Source organism: Gymnodraco acuticeps, unplaced genomic scaffold, assembly GCF_902827175.1.
Source record: "Gymnodraco acuticeps unplaced genomic scaffold, fGymAcu1.1, whole genome shotgun sequence".
NCBI classification, from domain to species: domain Eukaryota; kingdom Metazoa; phylum Chordata; class Actinopteri; order Perciformes; family Bathydraconidae; genus Gymnodraco; species Gymnodraco acuticeps.
Window position 1 is genome coordinate 1,622,263 of NW_022990966.1, and position 19,365 is coordinate 1,641,627.

General features: G+C 38.2%; 2 protein-coding genes across 3 annotated transcripts; both read left to right on the plus strand.

The window, feature by feature from the left end:
• The first annotated feature begins 1,135 nt into the window (after positions 1-1,135).
• On the plus strand, positions 1,136-10,650 carry zmp:0000000662 (RING finger protein 145). Its single transcript, XM_034235490.1, has 11 exons — positions 1,136-1,414; positions 2,078-2,343; positions 2,883-2,991; positions 3,321-3,412; positions 3,896-4,137; positions 4,466-4,644; positions 4,836-4,976; positions 6,392-6,574; positions 6,689-6,836; positions 7,289-7,645; positions 9,011-10,650. Exons 2-11 carry the CDS (start codon positions 2,175-2,177, stop codon positions 9,794-9,796), a joined length of 2,406 nt encoding a protein of 801 aa, XP_034091381.1. The 5' UTR covers positions 1,136-1,414; positions 2,078-2,174; the 3' UTR covers positions 9,797-10,650.
• A 691-nt stretch (positions 10,651-11,341) lies between these two features.
• On the plus strand, positions 11,342-19,015 carry LOC117558874 (ubiquitin-conjugating enzyme E2 D2-like). 2 transcript variants are annotated; one of them, XM_034235346.1, is made up of 8 exons: positions 11,342-11,786; positions 13,066-13,129; positions 13,674-13,705; positions 13,907-13,984; positions 14,410-14,515; positions 15,064-15,157; positions 16,970-17,019; positions 17,827-19,015. In XM_034235346.1, the coding sequence occupies exons 1-7, from the start codon at positions 11,763-11,765 to the stop codon at positions 17,016-17,018; spliced, it is 447 nt and encodes a 148-aa protein (XP_034091237.1). In that variant the 5' UTR covers positions 11,342-11,762; the 3' UTR covers position 17,019; positions 17,827-19,015. The 2 variants fall into 2 exon arrangements, with proteins under 2 accessions (XP_034091237.1, XP_034091238.1); XM_034235347.1 differs by lacking the exon at positions 16,970-17,019 and having other exon boundaries at positions 11,346-11,786; positions 17,827-18,832.
• The last annotated feature ends 350 nt before the right edge of the window (positions 19,016-19,365 follow it).

Sequence of the window (19,365 nt, forward strand, 5' to 3'; positions counted from 1 at the left end):
CTCATGAATGGGTGTATATATACATCTTCCAATCAGGGGGTTAGTGGTTAGATTCCTAGCCCCTGCAGTTAACATGTTTAAGTGTCCTTGGGCAAGATGCTTAGCCCCAAATTGCTCCTGTAGGCATGTTTTTAGTTGCTTTGGATAAAAGTGTGAGCTAAATTATTTTCATTTAATCGTTTATTTGGCAGGGACAATGCACAGTAATGAACACTTAAAACATTCCAATGTGACAAGCGTAACAGTGCCAGATTTAGCTTTGAGCTCATTTCCATCCGCTAATTCACATAAAACATTTAAGAAAATTACATTTTACAAACAGCAAAAACAAAATACATGATACATCAATTATATGTAATGTAATGAATAGTCCAACATGTGACCACAATAAACAGACTGTTGACATGTTATAATGATGCACACTTATTAAGTCAGAACATATTTAGTAAAGACTGTATCAGGGGTTTTGGGAGGATACAGTATTTTAGATTTGCAAGAGAGAAATCAATCCTTTGCTCAAGCCATTATTTAATGATAAACTCAATTGGTTGTTTCTATTTCATAGCGAAGTTTAAAAGCCAAAGTGGAAACAAGGGACTTTTTTAAAGTGATAAATCTCTGTTGTATTAAATCAATAGATAACAACACTGCATGATAAACTCCCTTTTTTGTAGACTCACCCACACAGTCGGGAAATAGTACATATTAGTCATCTCTTTTACTAAGAGATTACAATGATAACATCTGTTCTTCATAGCCAGATGTGTTGGCCATGAAGTGTAAATCTTGACAGAAACAGATTTTTACTATTGGTTTTAAACATTAAAATTATAGAGAGCTTGGTATATTTTATCAAGAGGGTGTGGGGCTGAAAGGGCAGATCTTTTATAAGAAAAATACTGACACCAGAAGCCATGCCTAGCTAATATCAGACAATAACAGAGGAGCAGATCTAAGTCATAATAAGTCATCAAGGCCATACATCAAATCATTAAAAAGTAGTTACTATCACACTATCGTTAGTAGTAGTAGTAGTAGTAGTAGTAGTAGTAGTAGTAGTAGTAGTAGTAGAACTCGACTTTTATTTTGAGATCAAGGATACCTGTACCTCATTGGTTACTTTCGCTATGACGTATACACGGAAGTGGCCACGCAAGCGAACGGAATCATAACATTGCATTTGAAGTCTCTCTACTCATCCATTTATCGTTGAATTTCAGATATTTCAATTAAATGTTTACATGCCGGCTGTTTCTAGCTATATTTTAGAAGCAGAAGATATAGAAAAATATTAAAATATGTTACGTGTGATGCTGCTATGAAAGAAAAACATGCTGTTGGTCGCTGTGGAAGCTAACCAACAGCAGCTAGCTAGCATATGGCTGTTCGGCTGTGATGAGTACCACCGTGCAAAGTAAGTGAAATACTGTCAATTTATACACACTAGCTACTTAAAAGCGTTGTGAATATTATGTTTGAATTCATAAGATGACTACTTCACGTCTCTCGCGTTGATTAAAGGCTTAAATGTGACGCTTAAGGAGTGAGTATAGCTAGTATCGGCCTGTTTGCTCAGGGAAGTCAAACAGTGCCTTATGAAGTTTTAACTTTTACCCTTTAGATTCTGCATCACAATCACATGCACATGTTTATTGCACAAACTAGCAATTCAAAGATATTTATGTAGGATTTTACAAATATACCTCCTGCAAAACTGAACATAAAAGTATTATTATTATATATTATATATATATTATATTATATTATTATTATCAGTTTTATGGTTGAACTTATTGTAGGCATTTAGAAAATGTTGAACTATCACTTATCACTGTTTTCATTTGATAACAGTTTATGTACTAGTTTTAACAAAAATACCTTATGGAAATGTCATATTCATAAAGCTACATTTCTTAACTCACCATATATTAGGTTGATTTTGATTTAATGTGATTTACTATGATTTTTATTAACCTTATATAGTTTCCTGAAATAACTATTGTTTTTTGTATTGATTGGAATGCTTTGGCTGATATAAATCAATTTAAAAACATGAAGCTTCTGTTGTGTTTTTCAGATGACAAGAAGATGAGCAGGAGGTGCGCTGACAGCATGTGACACACACAGCTTTCCACTCATCACACCCCCCCCCCCCCCCCCCCCCCCAAATAAAGATGCCTCGACTGGAAGAGCTGGCCAACGTGGCCCTGAGGGTGCCGAGCATCCTGGTGCTGGACCTGCTGTATAAATGTGACATTGAAGGGCTAACGGAGCACCTCAAGGCCAAAAATGACGACATGCTTTTCAAATACAAATATGTCATCTGGAACATGTACTACATTGGTTAGTATGCACATGAGGAGATGTTGAGTATGTTACCTTAAAGGTAGGGTAGGTAAGAATGGAGAAACCAGCTTGAGTGCGCTAGAATTTGAAAGTACGCAGCCGAAAAAAATCTGACCCTTCCTTCAGACTTCCTTACAGAGCACCTCCTCCAACACACACGAACGCGCACATGACCAATGAGGGCACTGGATAAGTTTATGCACAGATGGAAGGCTGTCTTGCTTTTTACAGCGCTACGGCTTCCACAGATGAAATTTGTTAATGTATTTATTGTCAAAGCATTTCATGTATTCATTGCTATCGGGATGTTAAGAGCATTCCATGGAATATAACAAAAAGTGTTTCTGAAGTGAATTACCTACCCTACCTTTAAACAGGAGAGTGTGCGTTGACACCATGAAGTTGTTTTACTTTTCATTGATTGTTTGTGAATCCACTTTGTGTGCCGTTTAGATTTTTAGAAGAGACTAGTATTTTCATTCCTGGCTTCATTAAAACACGGCAAACATGACATGAGCATTTCATTTGTCTTCCAGGGCATCTCCTTAACTTGGTGGTGTTGGTTCTTCCTCTGAGGCACATTGTGACGCTCTACCTCCACATCCTCGCTGCGCTCCTCCTGTACATGGGGCATCAGATTTCAAAGTGAGCTTCTGCTAATACTACAACTACATAGATTATTTTGTAGTCATGCAGATTTGTTAGACTAACATCTGTTTTCTCTCCTAACAAACTTTGACATACTCTGTGTATCCAGCATGTCTGTGGAGAAGGAAATCACTTTAATAATAATAGCTGTTTGAGACTCGACCTCATTTATTGCAAAACATTTTCAAATGTGTCATTCATTGATGTACCCAGTCTAGATAAAACATTCAAATGACCTAGTACTAAATAAATAAAAATGTTGGCAACATTTGGTTTTAAGATATCCTAAAACAATTGTGTATTGTTTTTTACTGTTCATTTCCCAGGGATTATGTCCGTGACGAGCTGCAGTACGGTTATGAAGGACCGGTGTACCTCGATTCTCTAGCCTTCAACAGATTTGTCTCTGCAATGACGAGTGAGTCCACAAACTAAACGCACATGTTAATATGAAGCATTTACACTCATTTAGTTTCAAATTCAAAAGGACTGTAAATAACTAGCATGTCAATGAAAAGCCTTCTCAGCTTCATTCATAATGTTTGGCATGTCTTTTGATTTTGTTTGAACATTTAGAATCAGAATCAGAAACGGGTTTATTGCCAGGTAGGTTCTCACGTACGAGGAATTTGACTAGGTGTCGTGGTGCATACATACAAATTAAAAACAAACATTTAAAAAAGAGCACAGATAGCCAACTATATTAAGAACACTGTAATACAAATATAGTAAGATATTAATCAAATAAAGCAGTACTTTACATTGAACTAGAATGCAATACATTATAGAATATAAAATATGTGCAGTAAGCAAGTATTTATGAACAGATGACAGATAAGTCGTTCACTTGCATTTCATAGAGTCTAGCCATAAAATGGTCCTCTTGTGATTTCCTGTGCAGGTCAGATTATTCTCAGCACGCTGTGTGCCTTCCTGATGAAGAGCAGGAAGGTGTGGCTGTTCTCGGCCCACCTGCTCCCCCTGCTGGCCCGACTCTGCTTCCTGCGGCACGCCACGCTGCTCACCGTCAACACGCTGTCCGTGGGCCTCACCGCAGCGGGGATCACCGTGTTCCTCCTCGCACATCTCTTTGTGCCGTACCGCCTCGCAAAGGCTGCCTATTCAGAGCTGCTGCAGCTGGAGGTACTCTTATTCTGAGATGTATTTATATTGAAGCACTTTCTCAATGTTTCTCATACGAGTTATTCAGATTATTTTACTATTTTAGACTTTGTTCATTCATCTAACCATGTTTCGATACTGTTTACTTTTTATTTTTGAAAATGAGTGTTAAATAATTATCAAAAATAAAATGTTCCATTACGACAACATTCCTGTGTTTTAATACAAATGATTTGTAATTGTTTCACTGTCACACAAGGTTAAACCAATCCTGTACTTACTGTTGGTAATGCTCTTTTCTTCTCTATGTGTGTTTCACACTACTCTCCACATGAACTCGTCCCCTCAGGTGATCGAGCTGTACCGACTCCTGGCTGTGGGCATCTCTCTGTGGAACCAGTTTGCCGTCCCGGTGCTCTTCAGTGTTTTCTGGTTTGTCCTCTTTGTCGTCCAGCTGTTCTCAGACATCATGTCCACCAAATCCTCGGCAGCGGGAAATCAGGGAATCCTCTTCTTCCTGCTCACAAGGTGCACTTTTAACTAAATACATTTAATCAAGCATAATGTGGGTTATAGATAGTAAAAGATACGAGTACTTCTTCCACCTTTCGTGATGTGATTATGTGGATTATTATTCCTTTGTGTGTGTTTTTACCTGACATTAGGCAGGTCATATGTTTTTAATAACTGTGTTTTTGTTTGTTTATTGCACCCCTCAGTGTGTCTGAATGTTGTGCCACACCGTACTCCCTCCTGGGTCTGACCTTCGTGGTTTCCTATCTCGCTCTCGGGCTGCTCAACCTATGCAAGTTCTACCTGGGAGGTCACGCAGCCGTTCTGAACGAGAACGTCATGCACAGGTGAGATCTGCAAGTGTATAGTATATCCTAGTATAATGAAGTCCTGCGCTGTCTGCAGGTTTATAACCAGGGTGTCCGCGGGGTCTTAAAAAGTATTACAAGTTGATAAATCAATTTAGCGAAAATGAAGGCTATTAAAATGTTTTAAACGGCATTTTCCAAGGTATTACATTTTGTAGCTTGTTTTCAATAAGTATATAAATTGTCCAAAGAGGTTGTATTCTACAGTCTGCCTGAATGTAATCATTGCGTAGGTGTGTAGTGTGATTCTGTGTGGTTTATTTATGGCATCCCGTTGGATTTGACGTCATCTGAACAGGACATCGCACGCTCACTGCTCGATAGCGCGCGAAGGTCCGTTTACGCCGGTTGTTAAACAACATCGTTATGGGGAAATGCAAGTCTGCGTCCAAATGGTTGGAAGATAAGGAGGAAGGACAATCAATACTGTATATAGTCAATGTAAGGTAAAGTGTGTCGCTAAGGTAACCGGTTAAAACTCCAAGTGGCGATGAGATCTTAAAATGTATGGAAAGGGTCTTAAAAGGTCTTACATTTGACTTCAGGACTCCTGCATATACCCTGATAATATATAACCAATTAACTTCCATGTATAGAAAATGTATCATATACTATATATATATATACACAATAGAGTATTTTATCTAACAGTTTCAAGTTCATATCTGATGGCTAAACAATTAGCTGAAACTCACAATAAAGTAAACCTGATTTTATGGAGATTCATCACTACAAAGCAACCATCTTTCACATGCATTGCATTTTAATAAAATGTGCACATTTAAATGAAGGTATGTCTGTCTGTTGGTTCGTTCTATATTTGTGTGTTAGTTTCCTTCTTGTGTAGAAAGTTTGAGATGTATTTGTTGCGTCTTTCTGATTGTGCCTGTTACCACTGGGTAAGTAGCAGAAAACGTGGCAGGTGACTTTCGAGAAATGTACTTTTGACTTTGCTCAGGGATTTCCTGGAAAGCGTCCTCTCTTTGTTTACTCCCCAAACAGTGTCAACAACAGGTGGCAACAAAATCTTAATTAATTGTAAAAGTTATAGTTTTTTTATTCTGACCAGTGTTAATATATTTTTATTTTCTGTTTCACTTTTAGTTAATATTGTTGTTCTTTTATTTAAGGTGCCTATTGTACATGATCACTTGTGTAATTAAACAACAAAGTAAAACAATGTAAAAAAATATGGTAATAGGAAAAAGGGATGAAGCTTTGATGCAAACAAAAATGAAATCTTTTTTAAAGGGAGCTTTTAAAACAAACGATTTATTCCATTACTCATAAGAAGAGAGCGCTGCTTGTATGTTAACAGTTGAAATGATGTCATAAGTCAAGCCCCTATGTGTTTCTCTCTCTTGATGATAATTGTTTACGCTTGCTGTGTTCAGAGGTGTGACGGAGGGCGTCACTCTGCTGCTGCTCGCTCTGCAGACCGGCCTGCTGGACATGCAGGCCCTGCAGCGCACCTTCCTCCTCAGCATCATCCTCTTCATCGTGGCCACTTCCACCCTGCAGTCAATGATCGAGATAACAGATCCGGTTATTCTGGCGCTCGGTGCATCCCGCAACAGGTAACGGCTACTCCAGTCATTACCATTTATTATGGCGAGATGCAGATTAAGATTTTTGAGGTTATAGGCCAAGAAAGTTCTCTGAGTATTTTTCTCTTTTTCTCTTCTGTGCAGGAGTGTGTGGAAGCACTTGCGTGGCATCAGCATGTGTCTGCTCCTGCTGATTTTCCCTGTGTACATGGCTTATAAAATCTCCAAGTTCTTCCACATGGACTTCTGGCTCCTTATACTGGTGTCCAGCTGCATGCTGACTTCCCTTCAGGTAGGATGTGTTATTTAGAAGGAAGGAAGTTGGAATATGTTTTTTTTTGGACAAGAGTTGAGTGGAAGTTATAAAACGTTTGTATCCTCGCGTGTTTCAAAATATTTAAAATATCATCCCGCTAAAACTTTTTATTTGTTTATCTTTTCTTCAGAATAAGAAAATAAATTGCTAGATACATTTTCCTAATTTACGACTTCCAAGATTCTATAATCACATAAACATCTACATTTAACACTTTACATTTTTTTCAAAACACATCTGAAAAAAGTAACTTGGAAAATTAGTCCTGGCAAAAAATGTTTTTCTCCCACGTGTTTAAAAGATAAAATATTATACACCTTGTAAAATAGATCAAAAAGTCTTACTAATAAACACTGCAAGTCAAAACATTTCCAACATGAAGCCCATTATTTATGCTGTTCTTGATTAAAATATTCGGTTTGTTCCAGGTCACAGGCACCATGCTGATCTACTCCCTGTTCATGGTGGAGCTGTTCCGCCGCGACCCGATCGAGAGCCTCGATGAGGTGATCTACTGGGTGAACGCCGTCAGCCGCGTGCTGGAGTTCGTGGTTGCGCTGTGCGTGGTGGCGTACGGCACCTGGGAGTCGCTGTTTGGCGAGTGGAGCTGGATGGGCGCCTCCGTCATCATCATCCACTCGTACTTCAACGTTTGGCTCCGAGCTCAGTCCGGCTGGAAGAGCTTCCTGCTCAGACAGGAAGCGGCGAAAAAGATCAACTCCCTCCCCCTGGCCACGGCTCAGCAGCTGCAGGAACACAATGACGTCTGCTCCATCTGCTTCCAGGTCAGTCACCTACCGTCCCACTGGGGAAAATACAACAGCAGAGCACTATAGAAAATCTTAAATACAAAAACACTTTTTTACCCTGATTTGGCCATGAAGAGTGTCTATAAAATCAAAGTGTCTACACAACATCATAAGGAAAAGACGGTACACGTGTGCAGTAGTTTCTGTTTTGATCTTATCGTCAATCAGTGTTTACGCTGTTGTAAAAACTGTGACTTCATTTGTTAGTCATGAACTTTTTTTTTCCATGACTAAGACGAGACAATGACCAGGCCGCACAGGCGTAATTCATTACAGATGTGTCAGTATCGACATCCAATTACATTGTTGATAAAAAGACAAGACTAAATGTAGTTTTAAAAATATAAAGATTTACTTTTTTACAATCGGAAATATAGAAAAATAACCCAGTGTTCAATCTGACAATCTTATATATTTATTCAGATACAAAATCTCTACACAAGTATAGAGTGATGTTGTTCATTATCAGTAATGTTCATTCACAATGCTGACTGTAACGTACACTGTGTACATATTGTACTTTATGAGTGTGTACTTTCAAAGCAGCTCGATCTCGTTCATCCAGTTCAGCTGCACCGCTCCTCAGGCACGAATCTTTGGCCTCCAGCCCGTTTGTTTTTTAATCAAACCGGTTTAAGATGTTCTAACTGGTCCTCAATAAAGATGACAGGTTGAGTGTCAAGGAAGCAGCTGAAGAAACCTTTATAATAACAGAGAATTTTTGTGGGGAAACCTTGACATTCGCTGGTTCAAGAGCTTTTCAAGTAGCTTTTTAAAGAAAATGTAAATAATAAAACAAATTTTAAAAGGAGATTAATGAAGAGAGGTCAAATTTTTAAAAACTATTAATTTAATTTGCTCATATTGTTTTCAAAAGAAGTCCAATAGTACTGTACAGTATTAATGTTTAAGTGTGGCTAATAAGTACACTAACAATATACCTAATGATATAATAAAGCATATTATTTTATATATAATACAGACAAAACAGTAAATAAGTAAAAACCAAAATATAAAAGTCAGAAACAAGCATTAAAAACTGCTTTATTAATACAATTTAAAATGTCTCTATAAAATACATTTTAGACACCTAAAACAATACATTTCAGTTTAAGTGTACGCAATATTACATTGTTACCGCTTTATCGTGATGTCATACAGCCCTTTTTCTTTAAACTATGATATCTTCAAAGTCACCAAACTCCAATGACAAAAACAGATACTTTTTGGAGTTGCTTAGTTTGTGTGATGGTGTGACTTCGGTGAATCCCAAGTAACGCTTTTAGCTAAATACTGGTCTCTAGTTATTGTTTAAGTGGGTTATGTCTCTCATCCTCACAGGAAATGAGCTCTGCTGTGATCACATACTGCGGACACTTCTTCCACGGCAACTGTCTGCGCAAGTGGCTGTACGTGCAGGAGACGTGCCCCATGTGCCACCAGAAGGTGCGCCCCAGCCCCAGAGAGAGAAACACAGCTTCAGGAGATGCTGCAGAGGAGGAGGCAACTCCCAGAGACATGGGGCCGGATCCGTCTGCACAACAAGAGGAAGATCTGAACCAGGACAACGGCTCGTTATCAGAGATGCAGAGCGATGCTGTAACTCCAGATCCTGCAGAGCAGCAGGAGGAGATTAAAAGCTTTGTGGATGGAGATTGTGCGAGAGAAGGTAAAGACAAACAAGATGAAACTCAAGGGGAAGCTGTTCAAGGTCTTCGTTTCAGCTCCAGTGGAGATTTTGTTGGATTTGTGAGCCCCTGCTCTTCAGGGGGAGATGCAGAATCACGTAACACCTCTCTTTCTAACATGCACAACGAAGGTGAGGAGAGTGGCATAGACTCACCGCCGCCATCGACATTAGAGCGCCAATCTGCCTCATATGGAGCAGAACGTGAAGACCGCAGCAGTGCTTTCTCTCCTGAAAACAGGGATCTTAATAAACACAATGACTGTGAACGAACAACCAGATCATGCAGCCTTGAATCAAACAAAAATCTTGAGGCATGCGGTGTAAACAGCCAAACCTCAGTTAAATCTAATAAAAACTCTGAATTCTTAGACTGCGTTGAGGATCCTGAAAACCATAACGGTTCTTCCTCCTGCACACGCTCAGAGGACAATGACTGACTACATCAGTGCCTTGGGAGGATGTCAGTGGGTGATCTTCCATAACGAAGGATTTAAACACATTTGCCTTCTCTCTGTGTTAACCAATCAAAATTGTCTTTTACTGGACATTATAATGAATGTTAAGGAAATAACATGTGTTTGTGTTTAATATGGGCTACCTTCAGACTGCAGGCTAAAACGTTAAATAACCACCATTAATAAATATTATACTGATAGTAGTTTTACTGTTGTCAAACAATGAAATGCTAATTAAAAATGTTAACTTTTATTTAATTTTAATATTTTGTTTGTTATAATAATTGATATTATATAATTTATTTGATCTTTTGCATCATTGGATCATTTTCGTTTTGGCCTCATCCATATATTGGGTTTTGAATAATATGCAGGTCTGATATTGGTAACATTTGAAAAATAAATAAATCAGGAATGATCCCTTGCAGTGTGAACATAGCCATAAAGAGACTGAATTGTCTTGGGTTAAAATCCCTTATTGTACAACTGTAAAGAAATTAAATTATAATTCATAGAACTGATTTACAACTATGAAACAATTATCTTGCATCAATATTTATCAAATTCTAGAAGGTTACAGGTACATATGTTTACTAATAAATTACATTTAAATTAATTCATTTTGTTTTTCTGTAGTTCTCATGTAGTGCAGTTTTGTGAAAGCAATATGAATGGAAGTTTCAGCATTTGTCTCTTTAATTCATAAATCAGCCTTTTTGTTCTGCTTCTCTGTCTCCAAGTATTACATTTCTGCTTTGAACGTCTGCTTTTCCTTTTTGAACTGAAGTCACTGATTTAATAAATTCATATATATGAATATATATATAAATATCTGACTATTTGAAATGGACTGGATTGTATCCCCCCACATTATGGTTATTTTCTGACTGAGTCCGACTGAAGTTTAAACTGAATGTTCACATACATTTAGAATCATCATAAAAAAAAACATGTATTTTGTTGTAGGTTCTTTATTTGTTACACCTCGCGAACACATAGTAATGTACTCTTTTGTTTTTCAAATCATGTTTGTTTGTAGGGTTTTCCCTGAAAAAATGTAATACAAGAATTCAATTTTTTACATTTTCATAGCACATAACACCATTAAATTATACAAGTATACAATAGTTCACATTTAGCACTGAAGTTAAATACATAATAAAGAGAGCAACTTTGATATATTCTCTTGAAAATCATAGAACATCCTTAAAACACTATTTTACATGATCAATATAACTAATAACTGAATAATTATTAAGCGGCTGTTTTAAATGATAACATCACCATTTAAAAAGCCAGTGCTTAATAAAAAGATCAGTTAATTAAACACCGACATGTCCAGATTAGTCCGTGTACATGTCGTTGTTTCACAGCAGTTTTGTAATGGTGCGTTCAAACCGAAGGCAAAGCGAACTCTTTCGCGCGGTGCGATTACATACAAAGTGAACGTAAAGACGCGAAAAGGGCGAGTTCGCGCAGGTCGAGGCGAAGTGTGAACGCGGTGTGAGCGAACTGCCAGCGAACTGCCAGCGCAGCGCCCGTCACTCAGCCGCCCGCACCGCCTTCTGCTCATAAAGCCCCGACACAAGCACATCGCCGCAAGTTGGCTAACAGCAGCTTTGTCGACCGGGGTTACTTCACCTCGTTTAGCCTCAACCGGCGGATACACCATCCGACATAATACTTGGTAACTTCTCTGTAAAGTGAGGGTTTATCGAAGGATAGTGTCGTTTAAAATAAGCTGCAGAACACTGCCAGCTATCTTTGTTACGAACTCCGCGCATACGTAGTTTTAGCTCGCTAGCTAACGGGCGCTAGGTCGAGAAAGAAAAGGCCGTCGAGTTGACCCAGAGTCAGTTATTTAACAGAACGCGGAATAGTCCTGGCACATCACGGTTGCCTTGGATAGGAAAACACTTCAAATTAAAGGAGAAAACATTGAAAGAAGATGGCTTTGAAAAGGATTCATAAGGTAAGAGCATTTCGCTTAGCTAACGGCATTAGCACGCCGGGCTAGCCTCCCACATTGCTGCTCTTGTACCCCTGAGAACATGGCGGTGAAACAAGTGTTTTTAAGTTTCTGTTTGCACTCGTTTTGTGTGTTAACATCTGAGTGAGTTGAAAGTGTTAACTGTTGGTGGATACGTCTTAAAGTCTCATCGATATACACGTTTAAGATGAGGATGGCTCGCTAACATTAGCAGTGTCGGTTACAGGTTCCGTGTGTTTGACGAAGTGAATTGGGGGAAAAACGAGGCCTCATTAGCTGCCCAACACTTCATACCTTTACACACATCATATAAATGGTCATTGGGTTATGGTTACCGGCCTTTACTGGATACTTTGTTGTTATTACTTCTAGTTAATAGTTCCTACATGTTGTAATACTCCACCAGAACCCATGACTCATAGCACAAACTAGATCAGTTCATGATACACTTCCTTGGTATGTGATAGTTTTAGTTTTGTGTCTGAACATCACAGGGTGTGTTCTGGCATTTAAATGGAGGACACTGGCAACATGAGATTGAAGTACAGATCCTGAAATGTTCGCATCCATGCTTTATTTCTTCACTCTGCTGTTTACCAGGATCTTCTTTCAAAGAAATCCATCAACTTACTTGTGAAATGTTGCGTGTCAGAAGGCCGGGGTGGGGCTGAAAAGGAGCTGTGGACCTAAAATTAACATTAGAGGCTGTTGTAAAGGTTCTTGGGTGTCGTCTTGCTGTTAATTTGGGATAAGACGGTGGCCCCCCCTTCTCTCTCAGAGGAACTGTATGAACCTTGAGGGTTGGGGCAAGAGATAACAACACTTGCCAGGGCAGTGCTGTGAAACAAACACGACTACATGGACATTAATGCTGTGACCCAACCTTTTAACTACTCTTAAACTGATTTCTCCTTTGGGTTATAACATGTCTGATGGTAAACCATGTCCAAGGTGTTGTCTTTATGTCTTCTGTCTAAATCACAAAGATAATTTCAACAACAAAAAGCAGGAAAATGAACATGTTTGTATTTAATCACATAAACTCGCACATTTTAATTGGACACAACAAGTAAATAGAACTGTTTTACATTATCCCTTGGGAGGATATTTGTTTGAATCTAAACTCACAATAAAAACGACTTTCTCAATTCTCCATTTTGACATTTATACTAAGGGTGTTAAGTGCACATTGATTTCAGGTGATGTCTGTTAATACCATGATGTCTAATCGATTATTGTTTTAAACTTCTTCTCGTTACAGGAGCTGAACGACCTGGCTCGTGACCCTCCAGCACAATGCTCTGCCGGCCCAGTGGGTGATGACAGTACGTGTCAAATGATGTCTTTTGAAATGCCAGAAACTAACAAATTAGAATTTCCAGCAGACCAAGGCTACATCTTTAACTCAATCTTATTTAATTGACCAACACTCTCAAAGATGTTCAGTTTATGATCACGTATGCCACAAATAAATAACATATCTTTTACTTTTGATCAAACAATAAGCACATTTTCCAATAAGCTAAATAAACACCTTTTTTTATTTTAATGCTTGATTTTTCACATAATAATCTGGTGTTTTTTCCACACAATCACTCATGTACACCAAGCATCTTCACACATTTCAAAGGAAACAATCCCATCATTTCTTTCATAGTTGAACATCTGGTTAAAACACAGAGGACCCCTGTGAAGTGCTTTGGGAGTTATAACTAATAGATGGCTACAAAACGGCTTGGAATATGAACGTGTTCTATAAAGGGAAATGGTGTTGCATGTAGGCCGTAAACACCAACTTAGTTCCCGTCAGATCACGTACCTGTGACCTTTCCCTGGTTCCTAACATTTGTACTTTCTGTTTCTCCACAGTGTTTCACTGGCAAGCCACTATCATGGGACCTGTAAGTACATACTTTATGACATAATTGTTGTTCTCTTGTACTTTTCAAAGATGCATGATGTTGGAATTTGTCACTGTGTTGTGTTCCTGGCTGCTTTAAATATACCCATGAGATAAAGGTTGACATTTGACTTTATGATGAGAAGCTGTGAACAGGAAGAGTATTCATTTACTGAAAGTTATGTAAATGTGTTTCTTTCAGAGTGACAGTCCATATCAGGGAGGAGTTTTCTTCTTGACAATTCATTTTCCAACAGACTACCCCTTCAAACCCCCCAAGGTGAACTGAATCATCAAAGTTTCCTCTTTTTTGTGTGCTTTTACAGAGATTTTAAGATATTTTTCATCTTTTTTAAACGCACTATCACTCATGACAAAAGGCTTGTTCTCCACTTAGAAATATAACGCCTTTTCAATGTCAGATACTGGGGTCTATTATGTATGTTTTTAAAATAACTTTTCATGGTGTATTTCATAGTTAGGTTTCTATGTTGTCTCTCTGGAACTTTTCATCTGAAATAAAACAAGCCCAGTTGTCATGAAAACAGATTACCTGTTGAAGAAATACCTGTTTCCAGTATCTGACAGGCACGACTGTTCAGCGTCAGTGCCTCGTGTCGGGGAATTTACATTGCATAACTTTGTCGTGAAGTGTGACGCAGCAATGTGTTACTTGTCCTCATTGTTTTTACGTTTCTCTTTCAGGTTGCATTTACAACAAGAATTTACCACCCAAATATTAACAGTAACGGCAGTATCTGTCTGGATATTCTCAGATCACAATGGTCTCCTGCGCTTACTATTTCTAAAGGTACGGAAAGCTCCATGTACTTCACAACATGTCACTGATAACATGAGAAGCAGTCTGAAATGTTCACTCACAAAACTTACAAACACTTTTGATAAGCAAATGAACGAGGTCCACAAGTCATACTGGTGACGGTTACACAACATTTCATATATATACATTCACATATTTTACATTCAAAACTAATTTTTTTAGTTTCAAATGTTTGTCTTTTATATATTATGAAATCCCTAGACCTAAATTTGAATAAGATTAATTTATATATATATACACGTTTTTTTCTCTCCCATTAAAACAACATTTTCAGCCATGTCAGGTTTTTAAACCTCGTGAAACACAAATGAATGCAGATGCATAATATAATCTCTTATTATATAGTAATTCCATTGTGTTAATGTTTTACAATTGTTATTCATGCTGCGGTTAGACTGTGTCAATGCCTGAATTGTAGACGCCTGGACATTACATTCGTCACACAATCAATCCAGGGTGACTTGTCGGTGGGCCTTGATGTGACTTTGGTAAAACGTGTGTATTTATTTGTCCTGTAGTTCTTCTCTCCATTTGCTCACTGCTATGTGACCCAAACCCCGATGACCCGCTAGTGCCAGAGATCGCACGAGTCTACAAAACAGATAGTCCGAAGTAAGTTACTTGTATATATTAAATTCATTTGAACTTTTCTCTCTCCTGAAATGAACTCTCTGCAATATGCACTCCCATTTCCTCTTTCATAAGGTTCCCCTAGCTAAAAGGAATGCAGTATTATACAACCGTCCTGCAGTAAATCACGAGTTGTTTGATGCTGTAGGTTGTGGTTTTGTTGAAGTGTAATTTGTCCTGCAGAGACTTGTTTCTTTCAGTCTACTTTCCATGATATTTTAAAACTGTCATTATTTGATATCATCCCCAAACTACATCACCAGGCAGCTGTAAAGTCACACACAGGTGTCTGATCCACAAATATAAACACGGAAAAAGAGAATTCAAACTTTCTGTGCAGTGTATTTTGTTATATGTGCAAAAATATTCCATATCTATTTCTCCACGTACAATGAAGAACATGTTTGACAGTTATTTTTTACCAGACCCTATATTTACCGCTCTTTAAAGCACTTAACACATTAGCAAGACAGCAATTGAACAAATCACAGTCAAGGATTACACTGCAGCAACAGAAAGAAAACATTACACAAGTTCAGATGATGAGAAAGCAGAGATCGAGCCTAAACAGTCATGAATTTAAATGACAATCATGTTTAGGAAAGGCCTGAGGGCCACAACGTCAGCTAAATAAAGGATGTAGAAATAAGGCGCATTCACACCGCAGTACTTTTCCCACAAAGGTTCATTAGAACTCTTTAGTTCTCATGAACTAAGTACAGATCGCGTTCACACCGGAATAAGTTCCTGGGGAAGGGTTAGGCAAATGAAGCCGCTGACGTCACTTCTGCTTTGGGTTTACTGGCAGGCCGCAAACAACTTCACGGCGTATACTGCCACCCGGAGTCCCCGGAGTTGGGGACTGGCTTCTACTGAGCTTTTCTGCGCTGGGCTAATGCAATGCGAGGATAATAAAATGGCGGCTTCACAAAACTTATTGGGAGTTTTACGGGGCGTGGTTTGCGTTCCGCCCAGCCAATCAGACATAGGAACCTTTTTCTCCCACGAAAGTACCTGCTCTCTAGCAGGGACGGAAAAGGAGGTAACAAAGGTTCTGATGAACACATTTTAGTTCCGGCTCTTTTTGGTGTGAACGCGACATTTCGGAACTATATCGGAACTAAAGTGGGAAAAGTACTGCGGTGTGAACGCGGCTATAGATATGGAGCTTAAGTGTGTGACATTTTTCCTACCTTAAACATTTTTTTATATATATATAAATCCGGAAACCCTGACATTTAGTAAAGTTGTTGCCCATTTGTCAGGAAAAATAGACTTGAGAAACATACAATATTACATAAAAACGGAACCTCATAAACTTCATGACAGATTTATCAGAAGTTCTGTTGCCTTAGCCTGCATTAGGTTTAGCTAGGTGTACCTTAAAGGTAGGTAATTCACTTCAGAAACACTTTTTGTTACATTCAATGGAATGCTCTTAACATCCCGATAGCAATGAATACATGCTTTGACAATAAATACATTAAAAAAAAAAATTCATCTGTGGAAGCCGCGGTGCTGTAAAAAGCACGACTAAAGTAACTGGATGGCCTACCTGCCTGTCAGCCTTCCATCTGTGCACTAACTTATCTCGTGCCCTCATTGGTCATGTTCGTGTGTTGGAGGAGGGGCTCTGTAAGGAAGTCTGAAGGAATTCTAGCGCACTCGAGCTGGTTTCTCCATTCTTACCTACCCTACCTTAATAAACGTTATTTTTAATGATATTTCAGACTCCTAGTGAAATGTCATGAGTTTGGCCTGAGTCTAGTGTGTAACCTAGTTTCACTCCGTCAGGTACAATAAACTAGCTCAGGAGTGGACAGAGAAGTATGCCATGCTTTAGGGTAAGGTCACGAGGCAGTGCTGCATCTTGCCTGGTGTTATGGGTTGGCCTGTTGTTTGATGGTCACGCTGACATAACTGTTATTATACTAATCTCCAGTTATGTGTTTATCTAGCCTCCTGCTGTAAATAGTTGACCAAATATTTTTTGCAAATGTATTGACCCACAGATTATTTGGTTACTGCTCATATATGCCAGATCAATAGATCCAATAGTGGTTATTGTGAGGAATCTTTTAAAATGTTTTATTGATACACAACCTCAAAATAGTTACGTTTTTCTACAAAAGAATCTGTAATGCTACCTACACACCTTGTTGTCACAGCTAGCATAAGCAATGTATAAACTATTTTTAAACGCGTGTTATTTTGGAGTTGAGATACTAAAAGCTTTTAAAAAATGTTTTATTTGTTAAAGTTCAGCATGACTCAAAATGACCTTTCTCTTAGGCCTCTGTGTGTTTCGCATATTTGACGATAGCCTTATTAAACTTTTTGTGAAACTGGAAACTGTGTTGTAGTAAAGAAGCATGTAAACAAACATAGCCACTAACTCAAGCATGTAAAAGTTTGATTTTGGAAAACAAACCTTTTTTATTTAAGTTTGTTCAGCATCCAGTATTTTCACACGTACAGTGACGCATTATGTTAGGATGGTATCTTGGCTTCCCCTGTTTTATAAGGCAATGTGTTTAAGTGCATGTGCTTTCAAAAAATCCTAAATTAAAGTGTGCAATTACTTTTAGTTATCACTCGTTTTTGACCGGTGATACGCTGGCTTGCTTACATTTTTATTTTCCTCTCTGCAGATACACCAGAATGGCAAAAGACTGGACACACAAATATGCAATGTGAGGCGTCGCTGGGAAAGCTGGTGGATAATGTTGTTGCTGGTTCAAACAAAAAAAAAAATCCAGGATTCTGATTTTTCTTCCACTTTCCCCCCTTTTTTTTTGTTTTGTTAATCAGAGCATTTTACCCCCTCCTTTTTTCCACTTGCGCGCTCATAAGAAGATAGTGTTTTCTCTCTAGGACACATGCCAGTTTCTGTGAAGTTTCGACTCCCAGTTTGTACGGAGGTTTAAAAAATAAATAATATGAATCATTATGGTTCTGAACACTCAGCTAGAGCATGCACCAGTAAGAGTTGGATGTTATTCATTCACTCTTATGCACACACTTAGTAGAATCTGATGCGACTGGCTGCATCCTGTGCGGACTTTACCGTACGCTGGATTCCTCAGAGCACTTATAGAGAAGCCTGTCTTTTGCCATACATGTAAATTGTAATGTTTCAAACTGATACAAATACATAAATCTGCTGCATCTTATTTTGAAAGTAGTACAAAATCTAAAATGAAATATTTGGGAAGCTGGTTTTGATGTCTGTCTGTTTTTCTGATCTTTAGTATAGCATTCTACTACCTGAGGAAAGACGTATCTTATTCCACTCAAAGTGTGTACAGAGAAGCACAGCAGTATATATCAATGTTAAGACAAACAAAATATAAGAACTTCAATGTTGTATTTTATGCATGTTAATAAAGGTAGGCTATTATATCTGATATGTTTCTGCAAATGTAGGTGGATTGTAAGGCTGAACAGTTGGACAATTGTGGTTCCCCTCAAAGGCTTTCTTTTGTTTCTTCTGTTATTTAGAAGCCAGTAGATGAGCTGTTAGTTTTATGCCCACTCGAACACTGTCTTCTTGTAGCCCTAAAATATTGATGCAAAGCTTAATGGTTGATAATCAACTTGTCGCTCGGTTTCTTTTTAGTTTTCCCTTCAATAAAGTTACTCAAAACATAAAACGAATCAAGGTTGTGCCTGTTTTGTTTTTCATTTGATGCTAATGTCTTTATATTCACAGCAAAATCACTCTCCTTTTGGGATGTATTGAGTGTTTATGACTGATTCGTCCATTGATAACCTTTTGTGCCTTTTAACAAAGGGCAAGTACCATCAGCTGTCTTACTTAATAAAACCTTGTTTTGGTGATTTCTTTTTATTTTATTTTAAATGTCTTGTAGGTCATTGCTTTTACGAAATAATGCCACTAACTAGTAGACAACTCAACAACTGCTTTGATACAAATATAATTCAATAGTAATGGTAGTGGGTTACTGTAACTGCATGTAAATAATCATTTGCAGGTACATTGGACAAGGATACACCTGTGTATTGATTTGTAAAAGGCAAGGAATTTCGGTACCATGATAAACGGGGCAACTGTGACCGATTGCTTACCAAATAGTGAGCCCACATTTATCTGTACTGCTAAGCCTTATATTGGCTTCCTAGCTTACTTGGTCTTCATCAGCCAGCATCCTTGGTATCTGTTGTCCACT